General features: G+C 43.0%; 1 protein-coding gene across 2 annotated transcripts in view; it reads left to right on the top strand.

Moving 5' to 3' along the window:
- The first annotated feature begins 538 nt into the window (after window positions 1-538).
- Window positions 539-16099, top strand: part of RNF38 (ring finger protein 38) — a 130206-nt gene continuing 114645 nt past the window's right edge. Inside the window, exon 1 of one of the 2 annotated variants that reach the window (XM_053908098.1) lies at window positions 539-971. In XM_053908098.1, the coding sequence (XP_053764073.1) occupies window positions 722-971 (250 nt within the window). In that variant the 5' untranslated portion in view covers window positions 539-721. The remainder of the gene's footprint in view (window positions 972-16099) is intronic. The other variant, XM_053908096.1, reaches the window with a different exon arrangement.

Raw genomic sequence — 16099 nt, 5'->3', positions numbered from 1 at the left:
GAGACATAGCCCGAGAAGGGGAGAGAGTTTCTCTTCTAAGTGTCTGGAAAAGAAAAACTTTGAGGAAACAGCCAAAAGAGGGAGGGAGAGGAGACTGGATATAGTGTGAGGGAGAGGAGGAGGGAGGCCGAGGCTGCACTCGCCGTAGAATGGGTGGCCGGCGGGCGGGCGCGCCGGCGAGCCGCAGCAACCCGGGCCGAGCCCCTGGCAAACTCACTGGCTCAAACACCGGCGCCCGAGGCAGCCGCGCAGCTGAGCCTCAGGCGCAGCCGGGCCTGGGTGGCGCGAGGCCCGGCCTGGGAGGCCAGCGTCTGTGCCCCGGAGGCGGACCGGGGGCGGGGCAGTCCCCGGGGCAGGGCTCTCCCGCGGGCGGCCCTTTGCCTCCCCACCTCCGCGAGCCGCCGCAGCAGAGGATGCCCTACGGCGCCGCCCGCCCGGCCCCGGAGAGGCGGCTGAGGAGCCGGCCGCCCATTGGTCGCGGCGGCGCGGCGTCTCCGCCCCCTCCGCGTCCCCGCCCCCCCCTCCTCCGCCGCCGCCGCCGCCGCCGCCACCGCCGCCGCCGCCGCTGCCGCTGCCGCTGCCGCTTCCCGGCTCCGCCTCCTCCCCCTCCGGGAGCCGCCTCCGTCGCCGCCACCGCTGCTGCTGCCGCCGGCCCGGGCCCAGCCAGCGCCCGCCCGCCGGAGTCGAGTCGCAGTCGGAGCCGCTTTCCGCGGCCCCCGCCATGAGCGGAAGCGCCGCCGCCGCGGTCGCCGCCGCCGCCTCAGCAGCTGCGGCCGCCGCGCACTTCCAGCCTCAGTCGTCGTCTCCCAGGCCGGGCGCCGCCGAGCTAGGGCCCCTGCGCCGCCCGCGCCCCCCGCCGCCGCCGCCCCGGCCCGAGCCAGCCGCTGCCGGCCGCCTCAGCCCTCCGGGCCACGGGCCTCTCCGGGCGGGCTCCCAGGGTGGCGGCGCCTGCGGCCGAGCTCCGGGAGCAGGTACGGGGTCCCGGAGCGGGCCGGGTGGGGAGGGGCGTGGGTTGGTTTCGGGGGTGGGGGGCCCAAAGGCGTGTGGTCCAGCCTTCCGGCCCCGCGGAGGGGGTGGAGCGTTGTCTGGGGTCAGCTTTGTCCGGCCCCGGATACCCTGTGAGCTCTGCGTCCCCGCCGCGCCGAGCGGCTCACAAAGCGTTTTCCTACCCGGTGGGTAGCCCCCTCCCCTAGGGTGGGCAGGGCAGGACCTCTCTAGGTCTCCGCTTGGCGGAGGAGGAAACCAAGGCTTACTGGGGGAAGTGACTTGCCCAAGGTCACGTAGCCGGTGAGAGCCGTAGCCTGGCTGGGACCCAGGGCCACCCTGGGCCGGCGCGGGCCCCGAGTCGGGGGCGGGGGGCTGGAAGGAGGAAGAACTCCTAGCCCCCGGGACCCGAGAGACATTGATCCGGAGGAGGGGGCTCTAGGCCCTGGTCCTAGGCACGCCCACCCAATGCTTTTTAGGTAGGCTTCGGGGATAAGATCTCTTGCGCGGTGGAGAGAAGGAGCAGGGGCCCCTTTGAGGGCTTGGGGGGTACTCTGGGGAGCCGATTTGGGGACCCTCAGAGGGGAGAGATTCGGATGGGGGGTGTGCCTCCTGGGGGAGGGCTTTCTTGAGTGAATGGGGCAGAGCTTCGGAAACTTCTCATCATGGGGACTGTTTGGTTTCTGCCAGGCCACATTGCCCACCACTGCCCGGACTAAACCAATCCAGCTGAGATTAATAGGGAGGCCTTCCCGCTTTTGTGGAGACACCTATAAGGTGTGTGTTTTCATGAAATGGCCCGAGTTTCGTTCGTGCCCCAAACAGAAGTGCGTATAAGGCCCTAGTAAAAGCATTTCTGCTACAGAAGGCCGAATGAGTCTTTTTCCAGGTGGTCTGGATCTGTCACACGTGGAGGACCCCTGGAGAACAGCTATCCGAGGCGTGAAGGGGAAGGAAGCAGGGAGGATTGGGACAAGCCACCCTCCAGCCTGGCGTGTTGGGGCCATGTGCTGCAGGGACTCCCATTTTTCTTTGGGGTGGGTGGTTTTTACTGTAGTGGCTATATCTTGGAAAGGGAAGGAGAGGACTTGGAGTTCTAGAAGAGAGAGGGAGGGCAATGGAGAGTGTCCTGTGGAGCTCAGAAAGCTGTAGAATGGGGAAAAAGAACAGGGTATTTAGTCATTGTGGGGGAAGGGAGATAAAAGTGTTGCTGAGGGGAGGGGGGGCAGTGTCTAGTCTAGAGAAAACTTGGGATGTTTCAAAGAGGGAGCCAAGGGTTTGAAAGGAGTCTGTTAGAGGTGGATGGTATCTTACAAGGTTGAGTAATAGGTACTGGTCTGCAATCACTTCATTTTCTTCCAGTAAAGACATTTGTAGTACTTTTATATAAATGTTTTGGCTTTTGCACTCCCCACCCGCATTCTGTTTCCTGGTCTAAGGCTGCCGGCCCATAGTATTGTCTTGGAAGTAAGGCTTGACAAAAGAGGGAAGGGGAAGACTAATTAGCAAATGCATTAATTAAGGCCCTTTGTCCGAAATGATTCCTTGTTTAAGTCAGCCGATTTCTTGCTGCCCTCCTGCACTTCGGCTTTCCAGCTGTGGTGGGTGTTTGGGGGATGGGGACGTGCTCTGGAAGAACTGCCCTGATTTAGACAAGATAAATTTTTCTTAAAAAATTGAGGCATATATTTGACAAATATGTATAAAAGCATGAAAATTTACTGATCAAAGATTTTAATTAGTGAAATGCAAATTGAAACAATAAGGAGGTGCTGTTTCACACCCATCAGAGTGGCAAAAATTAAATGCTGTGGTAATCAAGTGTTAGTGAGGTTGTGGGGAAATCAACTTTTATTTACTGCTAGTGGGAATGTAAATGGATACAACTACCTTGGACAGTAGTGTAGCGATGTCTTGTTGGAGGGCTAACATACCTATTTACCCAAAATGTCTATTTCTGTGTCTAAGAAGTAATACGGTCGTCCAAGAAAATAAGTAAGAAAAAGTATAAGCATGCTCATTGCAGCTCAAATGTCCACCAACAAGGGGAATGCATAAATGGTTAGATAGTCTCACACAATTGAGTCTTACAGCACTGTGAAAAATAAACCACAGCCTCATGCTTTAAAATGAATGAATCTCACAAACATAATATGGGGTGGGGGAACAAGTTACAGATTTCTTACAAAATGTTTGCACTTGTATAAAATCTGAAAACATGCAAAATAATATGGTTTGGGGGCTATGTACCTATGTCATGAAAGTATAAAAACATGCATGGTAACAACTAACACCAAATTCAGAGTAGAAATTATCTCTGGGAAGAAAAGATGAAGAATGGGATTGGACAGGGGTACACCAAGGGCTTTAATTATATCTAATATTCTATTACCAAGAAACCTGAATCAGATAATTGCAAATTAGGATTTGCTTATTTTGGGTGTTGGGTCAGAGATATTCAATATATTATTTTAAATATTTTTCAGATGTTTGAAATATTTCTCACATGCAGAACATTTTCTTATTTATCGAGTGAAGGATTTTTGTCCCATAAAAATGAAACTTCTGCCACAGACTCCAGTCCAGCACAGCCTGTTAGACTTGCAGGCTGGTGATCCTTTTCTCACCCCTTTCTGACCTGCAAAGCCTGGTATTGCGATGGGTGACTTTTATTTTGGAACTGCTGATAGGCATGGAGGATTTCCCAGTGTTTCTAAACTTTCTGGTGGACCTAGGTCAGCAGTTTGAGCTTTGTCAAAATATAAGTGCTCCAGGACGTTCTAACTTATCTGTTGCAGGGAGGGACCCAGACATCTGATTCTGACAAAGTTCCCCAGTAGATTCTGATGACCACTAAAATTTGAGAACCACTGCCTTAGGCTCCTGACTCTGGGCTGTACTCCATTTTAGCTTTGCCCTAGGCTGCCTTCTCTTGCCTGTCCTGCCTAACTGGGACTAATTTGGACCCATGTGATACTTAGCTCTTTTATAGGGCATAAAAGAGTGATGGGGTTGGAAGCTGTTGAATGTGAAGGCATTCATAATCTGGTCATCTTTTCCTCTTATTTTCATGCAGGTAGCTAAGGGGCCCATTATCCACCAGGGCTATTTATTAGGTTTTACAAACTTTAACCACTTGTGTCGCTCACTATATGGGGTTTTATAGTTAAGATAGGAGCAAAAAACCCCCAAACAAACAAAAAACAAAAACAAAGGGGGGGGGGTGCACTAACAGAGAAGGAAAACCAGCAGATTTGGAGAAAAGAAATCCCCAATAGTAAATGTATGTGATCCAACCTTTCTCTACAAATGGTAGAGATTCTTTTAGTGCCTTAGCTTATGACATGCATTTGAATTTCAGCTATTTGAACCTATAGTCAAAGATTAGGGTCTTCAATAACAACTGATTATCACCTCAAGATGGAAGTTTCCTTTCTTCCAGATTTGCTAGTTTTACTTCTCTGCTAGACCCTTTTTGCTCTATCCTAATATGTTTAGGAATTAATTTATATTAACAAATATGAGGATTTCTGGTAATGAAATGTGTAAAATGCTTGGTTGTCTTTGGTAAGGTTCTTCTTTCTGGAAACCTACTTTGAAAGGGCAGTGTGTCCCCAGGTTTTGGGGACCCCATATTTTTGCAGGGCTGCTGTGTGAGGTTGTATAGATTGTGCCCAACCCGAAGTCACCTGTTTTGGGTGACAAGTGGGAGTGCAAATTCATTTGTGCTCCACTTCTCAAAATGAGCAATTCGCGTGGACGTGTGTCCTCTCAGAAGAGGGGGCACCCTTTTCAGATTCTCACCAAGGTGCTTCGTGAAGTAGCTGCCTTGCAGCTTTGTTGGTCTGTGTATAACTGTGCCGTCTATAGTTGTGGACCCTGTGAAGAGGGCATGTCAGTTTTGGGCCTTGAGTTCCAAGCGTTTTCCCCACGTGAACTTTTCAAGGGAAGGGACCCGCCCCTGGCTTTTCATCACCATGCTCAGTTGTACCAGTCTTTCAGCTTAAAATTGTAAAAATTTGTTAAGGAGCTAGAGAAATATGCCCCTTTTTGAAAATACCATTATTTATGAAAAGACGGAATGAGAGAGAAATATTAAAAAGACAACAGCATCTGGTACTTGAAGAAGAGAAAGTAGCTATGCACCCCACCCCATTTGCTCTTGCATTCTTGCAGTGCTCACTTTGAGGGGGAAATACGATGGTATTTTTCTCTTCCTATTCCCCCCTACGCTAGTATTCCTGAATTTCTTCAGACCTGAGGCTTTTTAGCCAATTTTGAAAATATTTACCCATTTGTATTTTCCATTAAGTGGTTGTTTACGCTTCCTGCTGTTTTATTTTTTCTTGGAGAGAGGGGAGGGGGTAGTGCTCAACCAAGGACAAGACTGGACTTCCTACTGCTTTTGCAAATAATGGCAGTGTGTTTTTCAGAACAGTTGTCATGGAAGAGTGCTGTTCTGTGGGCTCAAGGGAGAGGTACATTTGAAGTGGTTTCTCTTGTCTTTATTATTATTTTTAAACATGATTGAGGGTGATGGTTACAGAGTTCCATTGTGCTTTTGCTGCTGTTTTGGAGGAGGTTTTTTGAAGAAAATATACTTAAAGCTAAAAATGTTTAACAAAAACAGTCTTAGGCTCACACGAGAAAAACAAATAGTTCTCACCTTTAGGCCTTACCCAAAGCAGTTTGAATTTTTTCTAGTTCTGTTTAAATGGATATTGGTACTATTTTAGGGACTGCTTAGAACACTTAACTGGTGTGACGTAGGGCAGGTGGAGGAGGAGAATGATCGGATTATACTGGGGTTTATCAGTAGTTCCTCCAGTCATGATATGGAAAGCTATCACTGTATTGTCTGCTTTTTTGTGTTAAAGTATGTGTAGGAATAAGGGTGAGATTGTGAGTTTTGATATGTATAATAATTTGACCCTGTTGAAAGAAAAAGCAGAGGGAAGAAGTGGTAAGAGGAAGAAATACATTCTTGGAAGACAGTAGCAAGCAATTAAATAGCAGTACATTTCATAGTACTTTTGGGATGTTCCTTGAGTTGAAAGGTACCTGTCTGTATCCGTTCTGCTTCAGCACCTTTGATTTCAGTGTCTGAAGATAGTGCTTACTGATCTTTGGTTGAAATCTGTTTTACCGTCATGGAACTGGAAAGTGAGTAGTTTTGAAGACTAGACTGAGGTAGTAGGGTAGGCTGAAAGTAAAAACAAGTATATCCATTTTGTAACTGCTTTGTAAATAGGAGTTGGGAGTCTCATAATTAACAAAAGTATTTTTCATTTGGCTTTTAGGCTATCTTATTTAAAAATTGTTTTAATGAATTTGTCTTCCTATCTGTGCCTAAATACATATTTGAGTACCTACTGGGTGTCATAATACCACTACCAATACTTTGGGGGGTGATAGCCTTCATTGTCAGAGACTTCATTACCCGAGGTACTGAGAACAGCACAAAGGCTGTGGGCTTCAGCTAGTTCTTTCTTTCTTTTGTCACGCTTCCTTCTGCTCCCTGGTCTTCTGGGTTTGGTGGTGATCTGCCCAACTGTCAGGTCAGTCCTGCCCCTCCTCTCCCCATGTGGGGGGCACAGAGGCTTTACAGAACCATTCGGCCGGGCACCTTCAAGTAAAACCCCTCCAACAATATTGAGCCAGACCCGAGGGCCATCATAGTGGCTCCAGTTCCTCTTCCTTCTCTGTTGCCTGTGTTGACACCAACCACCCACCCTTTGCTGTGGAGCCTGGAAGTCGCCCCCCTCACCCCCAATCATACAAAGAGGCTTTGTGCTCTGAGGATGTTCTAAAGGCGGGATCACTGTAATTATAATTCCCCAAGCACAACCAAGTAATGGGGGCAGGCAGGGTAAAGATGGTATCCAAGTTCTTGTTGGTAGGGAGAAGTCAGCCGGGATTAAAAATCATCTGGAGTCAGTACCAAAATGGATAATGGAGCGTTGTTGGTAATGCTGATGGGAATGTATTTAAGTGAATGCATTTCAGATTTTTACATTCTAATACTTGCGAGATACTTGAAGCTTTAAAAAGCATAAGACAGCCGGAACTTTTTTTTAGGTCTTTTTTTTTTTTAAGTCTAAAATTGTAACCGAAAACTACTTTAGAAGAAGGTATGTAGAAATCCCAGTCTACTTTGCTTTATGTTTCTGTTGCCAGAATGATTGATTGCCCAAGAAAGCCAAATACATAACTTATTACTAGGGGTGCTCCAAATACATAACTTAATACTTTTTTTGCTTGTTTCTAAAAGTAAGCTCTGACTGACATTTTGGGGAAGGTAATTTCCCCCTACCACCATGAGAAAAAAAAATCAGTGTGGGGATATGTGCTTAATAAACTTTTATATCAACCATCTATGTCGTGTGCTTCCAAGCTGTGTTGGCAATCTTTTAATGAAAACTTTCTTCTTAGTATGTTAACTATTCATATATTACTCTGACTAGTGTGTCAAACAAACTTTTTTGTGTTTTTAAAACGAAGTGCACCAGGGGCGCCTGGGTGGCTCAGTCAGTTGAGTGTCCGACTTTGGCTCAGGTCATGGTCTCACGGTCTGTGAGTTCGAGCCCCGTATCGGGCTCTGTGCTGACAGCTCGGAGCCTGGAGCCTGCTTCAGATTCTGTGTCTCCATCTCGCCGCCCCTCCCCTGCTCATGCTCTGTGTCTGTCTCTCAATAATAAATAAACGTTAAAAAAAAAAAATTAAAATAAAAGGCACATGGCTTCTTTAAAACGAAGTGCACCAAACAATTGCAGAGGTCAGTAGACTTTAGGATAGTGGATTCCAGTTGTCCTTTATGCAAGGTGAAGGGAAGAGACCCTTTTTTTGTTAAGCTTAGCACTGACTTTTGTGGTGAGTGAAGCAGTCAGGGTGATCATGTGTACTATATATGGAAACCTTTAGCTACTGTCAGCTGGCCCTTCCTCTAAAAGCATGGCCCCTGACAAAAGTGTGCAATGTGATGATTTGACATATGAATACATTTTGAAATGATAATCACAGTCAGGTTTATTAATACATCCATCACCTCACATAGTTATCTGTGTGTGTGAGAGAGAATGTTTCAGATCTACTCTGTTAGCAAATTTCAAGTATACAATACAGTATTATTAACTGTAGTCACCATGATATACATCGATTTTCAGAACTTATAATTGAAGGCTTGTGCCCTTTGACCAACATCTCCCCATTTTCCCTAATTTCCAGACTCGGGTAACCATATTCTACTCTGTTTCTATGAGTTTGACTTTTTAAATTAAAAACAATTTTATTTATTTATTTATTATTTTAGAGCCCACATATGAGATTGTACAGTATTTGTCTTTCTCTGTTTGGCTTGTTTCACTTAACATTATGTCCTCCACGTTCATCCATTTGTTGGATGTTGCAAATGGCAGGATTTCCTTCTTTCTAATGGCTGAATAATATTCCATTGTACATATATACCACATCTTCCTTCATCCAGTCATCAGACACATAGGTCCCTATCTTCGCTGTTTTGAATAATGCTGCAAGGAACATGGAATGCAGATATCTTGAAGAAATCTACCTTAAATTTATCTTCCTATAAGACTACCGGGTAGTCTGTTACAAAGATATTGCCCATATAATCCTTAGAAAGGACTACCAATTTGACAGCTAAAGGTTATGAGATTTAAAAATACACAAGGCCCCATTTTATCTGCTTTTAATGAGAAGTAAGGTTGATTCCCCGCCCCCCCACCCCCCCCCCCCCCCCCCCCCCCCCGCCAACCTCGCCAATGTTTTAGGCAAATATATTGTTTAGCAGTGACTTTATTTTAGCTTAATTGTAAACTGTTATTGTCTACTTTGTGTCATTTATAACATACATTTCCTTTGGAGATTAACCTCTGACTCTTACTTTACTGCTCTCTGGTGGCCACTAAATGATAAAAACATTTATTGAATGCCTACTTTGTACCAGGCACAGTGAGGATTTCGGGTAAAATTCAGATATGCAACAGTTCACTGATAGATTCTGACAGTATGGTAGCAGAACAAATGCATTTTTGGGTCTGCAAATTCTTAATAAGACGGCAGAGAACATCAGAATTTCATTAATAGTGGTGATATATAACCATGAGAATTAATGTTGCTAAAGCACAGACCTAACCAGATAAAAAATTTGAGTGGTTATCTACTAAGTAAAAGAAATATTTTTTCAGGGACACCTGGGTGGCTCAGTCGGTTAAGCATCCAACTCTTGATTTTGGCTCATGTCATGATCCCACACAGTTTTTTTAAAAAAATTTTTTTTTAATGTTTATTTATTTTTGAGACAGGGAGAGACAGAGCATGAACAGGGGAGGGTCAGAGAGAGGGAGACACAGAATATGAAGCAGGCTCCAGGCTCTGAGCTGTCAGCATAGAGCCGGACGCGGGGCTAGAACTCACGGACTGCAAGATCATGACCTGAGCCAAAGTCGGCCGCCCAACCGACTGAGCCACCCAGGCGCCCCCCCACACAGTTTTTGAGATTGAACCCTACATCAGGCTCTGTGATGATAGTGTGGAGACTACTTGGAATTCTTTCTCTCTCTCTCTCTCTCTCTTTTTCTCGATCAAAATAAATAGACATTAAAAAAAATTTTAGGGGCTCCTGGGTGGCTCAGTCGGTTGAGCGTCCAACTTCGGCTTAGGTCATGATCTCGCAGTTGTGAGTTTGAGCCCCGCGTTGGGTTCTGTCCTGACAGCTCAGAGCCTGGAGTCCGCTTTGGATTCTGTGTCTCCCCCTCTCTCTGCCCCTTACCCGCTCATGTTCTGTCTCTTTCTGTCTCTCAAAAATGAATAAACGTTAAAAAATAAAAAATTATTTTGGTCTGGTATTCAAGACCAGCATAATTAGGTCTTCATTATTTCAATCTCTACTATTCTTCCTCATGAATATTATTCTCCAAGGAAATAGGATACCCTGTTGTCTATATGTCCCATCACTTTTTCATCTTTTTTTCTTTGATTTTTTAGCTTTAAGGGCTTTTAGTTTTTCCAAAGCCCACTTTTTAAATGTCTAGATGGTAATTGTCACTTATTGTGTGCAAAGTTCTGTTCCAAGTGCTTTACGTGGATTAATTCATTTAATTTGCACTATAGACCTCTAAGGTTGATGCTATTATTATCCTTAATGTGCAGATGAAGAAACTGGAACAGAGAGAGGTTAAATAACTTGCTAGAGAGGATGCAGCTATTAAGAGTGTTATCTGGGATATGAACTGAAGCTGTCTAGTTCCAGAGTCTATATTTTTAGCCATCATGCTTTACTACATCTCTCTCTTTCTCTCCCTCTCTCTCTCTTTTTTCTAGCAGACTTAGGAGTTAGTTTTGGTAACAAAAGGTTGAATGTAAGCAAAGGTGATCACTGCTTTAGCCACTGAAAGGAATTTGCAGTCTTTAGTTTTACCTTTGCTCCTGAGAAATCTCTTTTCTTAAAGCTCTGAATTACTGCATTAAGATTATTTAATTGATTTTTAAAAGTCATTCATTACTTTTTTACATAAAGAGTAGGAGTACCTGCACTGGGGTGGGTGGATTTACATTAGAACAGGCATATTTAAATTACTTCTTAGAAAATCTCTCATATTCTGTAATCCTGAACACTAGGGTCTTAACTGAGGGCTTGTTTGGGCACTTACGCAGATAAAAAAATTTATTGGAAAAATTTGACCCTACTCAGAGGAACTTCTGAATTTCATCTTTTTTGTGGATATGGGTACCCTTCCCCCAAATATCATCCATCCAAGAATGGATGTTAGACTTCATTTTAGCCTTTTCTTTTTAGCCTACTTAATTTCCATAATAAATTGGTTTGTCACAAGCTAAAGCATAAACATATCTCTTAATCCAGTAGCATAGAATATGAACATTTCAGGTGTTAGTTGGAGAGCCTGGTGTGGGGTTGATGCTGTCTGAGACAGCGGATTATTTGAGGAAAATAATATAGCATTGTGGTTACCAAGTGAGCTACTTCAAAACTGCTAAGTTGGAATCTGAGATTGAGTAAATTTTCTCATAAACAGTTATGGATGGTGTTTCTAATATTTCATCTATATTGTAGGCTTAATCGGCATTGGTGAGCCATCCTTTTAGAAAATGTGCTGTGAGAAAATGAGATTCTAAGGTCAAAACCAGGTACAGTACTTACAGACTTTTGGAACGTGGCCTGTTTTTGAGTGGAGCACTGCCAACAATCTTTTTCTCCTACTTTGCTTATGGATACCTAGAAAGGAAAAATGAATTGTTTGCTTTTCAGCTTCCTAAGTGATATGGAATTAGTTCATCGGAGGAAGATATTCTTTCTATTCAGCCAGGGCAAAGACTGATTAATTCAGATAATTGAGGCATTTCCACCTATTTGCTTTTTGGAGTTTAAGAAGCTTACCTTCAGAACAACTCTAGAGTTATGTTTGGGGGCTCTAATGGAAATCATTGTTGACTGCCTTTGCTGCATGTCAAGAATGAGTCATGAACTCTTGTGATCTAATTATCCAATGTTTCTATTTAAAAATTCTACATATATTGTTGAAAACAAATTATTACTATTCTATGATATTTTTGAACTTTAAATAAAAGCTACCATTGTGTGCTAAAAAAACAAAAAACAAAACCAAAAAACCAACAAAGGCAACAAGTAAAAGATCTGCCTTCTTAAAATGAATTTGTGTGCAACTCATGACGTTATTAAATTGGATGTTAAGGTCAAAACAAGAGTCAGAATTTGATTCTAGAATGTTTAGATAATACTGTATATACTTTGAGTCTAATTTTTGGTAGAACAAAATCTTCAAAAAAAAAATGAACTCTCAATTGACGTAAGTGATTTTAATTTAACATAAATAGTTGGAAATAGTAGAAATATAGTTTTGCCATAGCAAAATCTTTCTTTAGAACATTGGAGATGTACATGTTTCCTTTTGAAGTATAGTTGTTTGATAGAATATTATTTATTTTTCCTGGTGCTGTGTAATTAAAACTGCCTAAATTTATTTTAAGGTTTGATTCAAACTTTGTTTCTGTGGAAGAAAAATTACCAAATTGCAAAGGGGCTTTAGAAATACTGATTCCAAGATTGCTTTTAAGAAGGGAGAGGCAAAAAAAAAAAAAAAAAAAGGGAGAGGCAAGCCAAATTGGGTATGAGCTCCACAGAATTGTCTGTGCTACTTCCTGGGTCAGAAAAGCTTAAAGAGGGGGGCTGTGTTGTAGGAGGGCGGGGCATTAACCTGGTAGGAACTAGAAGTGAAACTGGAAGTGCCTTTTTTAAAAAAGAAAAAAAAAAAAAAAAGCAGATTGTTGTATTACTGAGTCAGGCTGGATTGAGCAGTGAGTGTTTCTCAAGCACAAATGTGTATGTAGTGCCCTCGCAGATTTCCTGATTAAGTCAACATGTTTGCAGTTGACTCAGGACTGACCTTAGACCCAATGGCGGAAGATGAGAGAAGGGCCAAAGGAGAGGCCGAGGCAGGGGTCTTAGGGTGCAGTTTTTGAAAGAAAATTTCTGAGCCTTTGAGAGACAGCAGGAAGTTAAAGGTGGAATTCTGGGAACATATCCACCCCCTCCTCTCCAGCCCAAGCTGTCTGGAGGTGGAGCCTGAGCGGTGGCAGTGGAGGATAAGTAGACTAATGGATGTTGGTAAAGGTATCCTTGTTAGAACAGAAAAGGTATATCACTGTGGTTTGTCTTAAAATGGTAGATTCTCATTACAATCTTAGCCATACAAAGGTTAGCAAGTCTTACGTAATTTTATTTTGCCTAGGGTTAAAAGTGAAATTCACTTATTTTAAAAGAAAAATGAGAATTTAGGATATAACATTGACACTTAAAAGAGCATTAAATTTCCAGTGTGGTTAGATGGTAGTTATATGCTATCTGTCATGCATAAAAGATGACAGTGCTAACATGCTCTGCCTAACTAGGGCATGCAGTGCTAATGTTTTTCCCACAGGAGTGATAGGTTCAAATTCAGAGATTAAAAACCTGTGCTCTTTCTGCTGGTCTCCCTTCTTCGATCCCCAGAAACCATTCACAGATGCTCTGTGTGTGGATGGGTGTAATATGGATGAGGATTGGGTTTATGGCTCTGAGGTAGGCCAACACCTCTCGCACTTTATTTATGCATCACCTGGGAATCTTATGAAAATGAAGATTTCTAGCAAGGTTACTGATGATAGTGAAGTGGTTCGAGTAGCCAAGGAGTGGAGTAGTGGCTCTCAAACTGTATAATAGTCATCTGCAGGGCTGGTTAAAAGGAAGAGTACTAGGTGACACCACCTTCCAAGCTTTTGAATCACTTTACCAGGGGGTAGGGCCTAATATTTTGCACACACACAAAAAATTTCTAGGTGATGGTGTTGTGGGGGGTGTGTGTGTGTGTGTGTGTATGTGTGTGTGTGTGTGTATTTTGAGATCCACTGAGGTAGAATATAAATACTATAGAGGAGAATCAAACCATCTGTCTTGGCTTCTTGAGCATTATTTTGTAACTGAAAATGGTGAAGAAAAGGTTGCTGAAAGTCATAATTAATACTGTTCATGGTTAAATAGGTGATGGGAATTAAGGAGTGCACTTGTGATGACCACCAGGTGTTCTATGGAAGTGTTGAATCATTGTATTGTACACCTGAAACTAATATTATGCTGCAAGTTAACTAACTGGAATCTAAATGAAAACTTAAAAAAATTACTGTTTAGGTTAGGCAAATAACACCTCATTAAACAATTCTGTGTGTTTTATTGTATGGTGAGTATATGTCTGTGTCTAGAAAACATCAACAACAGACTCACACCATACTGGTGGTAATAAAGATTATTCTTTCTGGAGAAGGATCCAGGATTATGGAGGGTGGGATTTTAGCTTTCTTTTGTAGGGTTTTAATGTTTACTGAAGAGATTGTACTTCTATTTATGTAATTAATTTTATAAAAAGGCATACAAAAACTGGGCTAGATTGCCTCCCGTTTACTTCTCTAGATCTGTCCTCCACCCTGTTCCACCTGGCTCTCTGCCCTAAGGAAAGAGCTCCCAGATCCTCTGGCTTCTTACTGTAACGGTTTAGCCTTAAGAAGAAATTGAAGGGAAGGAGGATGAAGTCAGAATATTTATTCTCCTCTCACAGTAGCCTGCATTTTATTACCTGGGTTCTGGGAAACTCTGTCTCTTGTCTTTTTTGGGGACCAGAGCAATAATTGTTCAGTTATTGCTAGTTCTGGTTCCTGTTCTATCCCCTGTGATTTCTGTAGGCCTCAACTAATTTAGTAATTATTCCTTTTACAGATAGACCCCTTTCAGATTATTCTGAGTTTGTCATCCCTTTACTGTTGGGACCCTGACTGATGGACCCTCTAGTCCTGTTCTTCTCTCTACTATAATCCCATCTCAGAGGTAGTGACAGTACTATTTTGGTATGTGTAACTTCCAGACATTTCTATACATAACATGGCCCTAAAATAAATGTACATATTTAACACAAAAGGAATCCTATTGTACTTCCAATTGTATAAGTTTTTCTTACATCATACTACATTGTGACCATTTTTTACATCAGTATAATCTACCTCTTTTTAAAAAATTTTATAAGCTTATTTATTTTGAGAGAGGAGCACGTGTGTGGGGAGGGGCGGGGAGAGAGAGAGAGAGAGAGAGAGAGAGAGAGAGAGAATCCCAAGCAGGCTCTGCATGGCCAGTGTGGAGCCCAATGGGGGGCTTGAACTCATGAACCCATGAGACCACAACCCACGCTGAGATCAAGAGTCAGACGCCCAACCAACTGAGCTACCCAGGCACCCCAAATCTGCCTCATTCTTAATAGCTACAGCTAAATACACTATTCCATTGTATTTGATATGGACATACCACAACTTAACCAGTTCCTTATATATTTAACATGATCATTTTGTAAAAAAATTTTTAATGTTTTTATTTATTTTTGAGAGAGAGAGAGAGAGAGAGAGAGAGACCGAGCATGAACGGGGGAAGGGCAGAGAGAGAGGGAGACACAGAATCCCAAGCAGGCTCCAGGCTCCAGGCTCCAGGCTCCAGCACAAAGCCAGATGCGAGGCTTGAACTCCTGAACCACGAGATCATGACCTGAACTGAAGTTGGGTGCTCAACCTACTGAGCCACCCAAAGCTCCTCCAATTTAACATGATAATTTTAATCATATACTGAATTTTCATTAATAATTAGATCTGTTTCTGCATTCTGTTCTATTGTTCTGTCTCTATCCTGGCACCAATATTACACATTTTGCTTATAGTAGTTTTATACAGATAAATTCTTGGCAGGGCAAATCCTGGTAGTTATTTTTATTTTGGAGAAGACTTTGGGCTTTCATCATGTACTTTTTTCCCTTCCAGATATCTTTTAAAAGTATTTGTTAGGATTCCTACAATAGTCATTGATACATTGATTGGAAAGGCATTAGTGAAGTTTTATAGTTTAATTCACATTTGTCAATGTATTTTACACAGTAGGGCATTTTCATCATGCTTTTTGAGTTTTGCTGATGTTAGGAAAAGCTGTGGATTTTTGTATATTTATTTAAAAACCTGCCTATTTCTGGGGCGCCTGGGTGGCTCAGTTGGTTAAGTGTCCAGCTTCAGCTCGGGTCATGATCTCATGGTTCATGAGTTCGAGCCCTGCATCTGGCTCTGCACTGACAGCTCAGAGCCAGATTCTGTGTCTCCCTCTCTCTCTCTGCCCCTCCTCTGCTCATGTTCTCTCTCTCTCAAAAATAAGCAAACATTAAAAAAAATTTTTTTAAACCTATTTCCTGAGGTTTTTTAGTTATTTTAATAGTTTTTTCATAGATTTTTCTTGGATATTCCAGTTGGATGACTTTACTGATAAATATTGCTAATTTAGACTCCTTTTCAGTATTCCCCCCCTTTATTCTTATTTTATTGGCTAGACTATAACACCCAGAAAAATGTCATATATGTGACTTAATGAGGCTGCCTCAGGTATGCTTCACTATTCATTGTGGAGCTGACTGTGGGACTGAAACCTGACAAGTTAAAGGAGTATTTTTATTTGTTAAGTGTTTTTTTTCTCAGAAAGGATAAATTTGTCAGATGCTGTTCAACT

The sequence above is a fragment of the Panthera pardus genome, unplaced genomic scaffold (genome assembly GCF_024362965.1).
Source record: "Panthera pardus isolate Hobbes unplaced genomic scaffold, ASM2436296v1 HiC_scaffold_20, whole genome shotgun sequence".
Lineage (NCBI taxonomy): Eukaryota > Metazoa > Chordata > Mammalia > Carnivora > Felidae > Panthera > Panthera pardus.
Note: the sequence above shows the minus strand (reverse complement) of the source record. Positions and strands in the feature narration are given on the sequence as shown.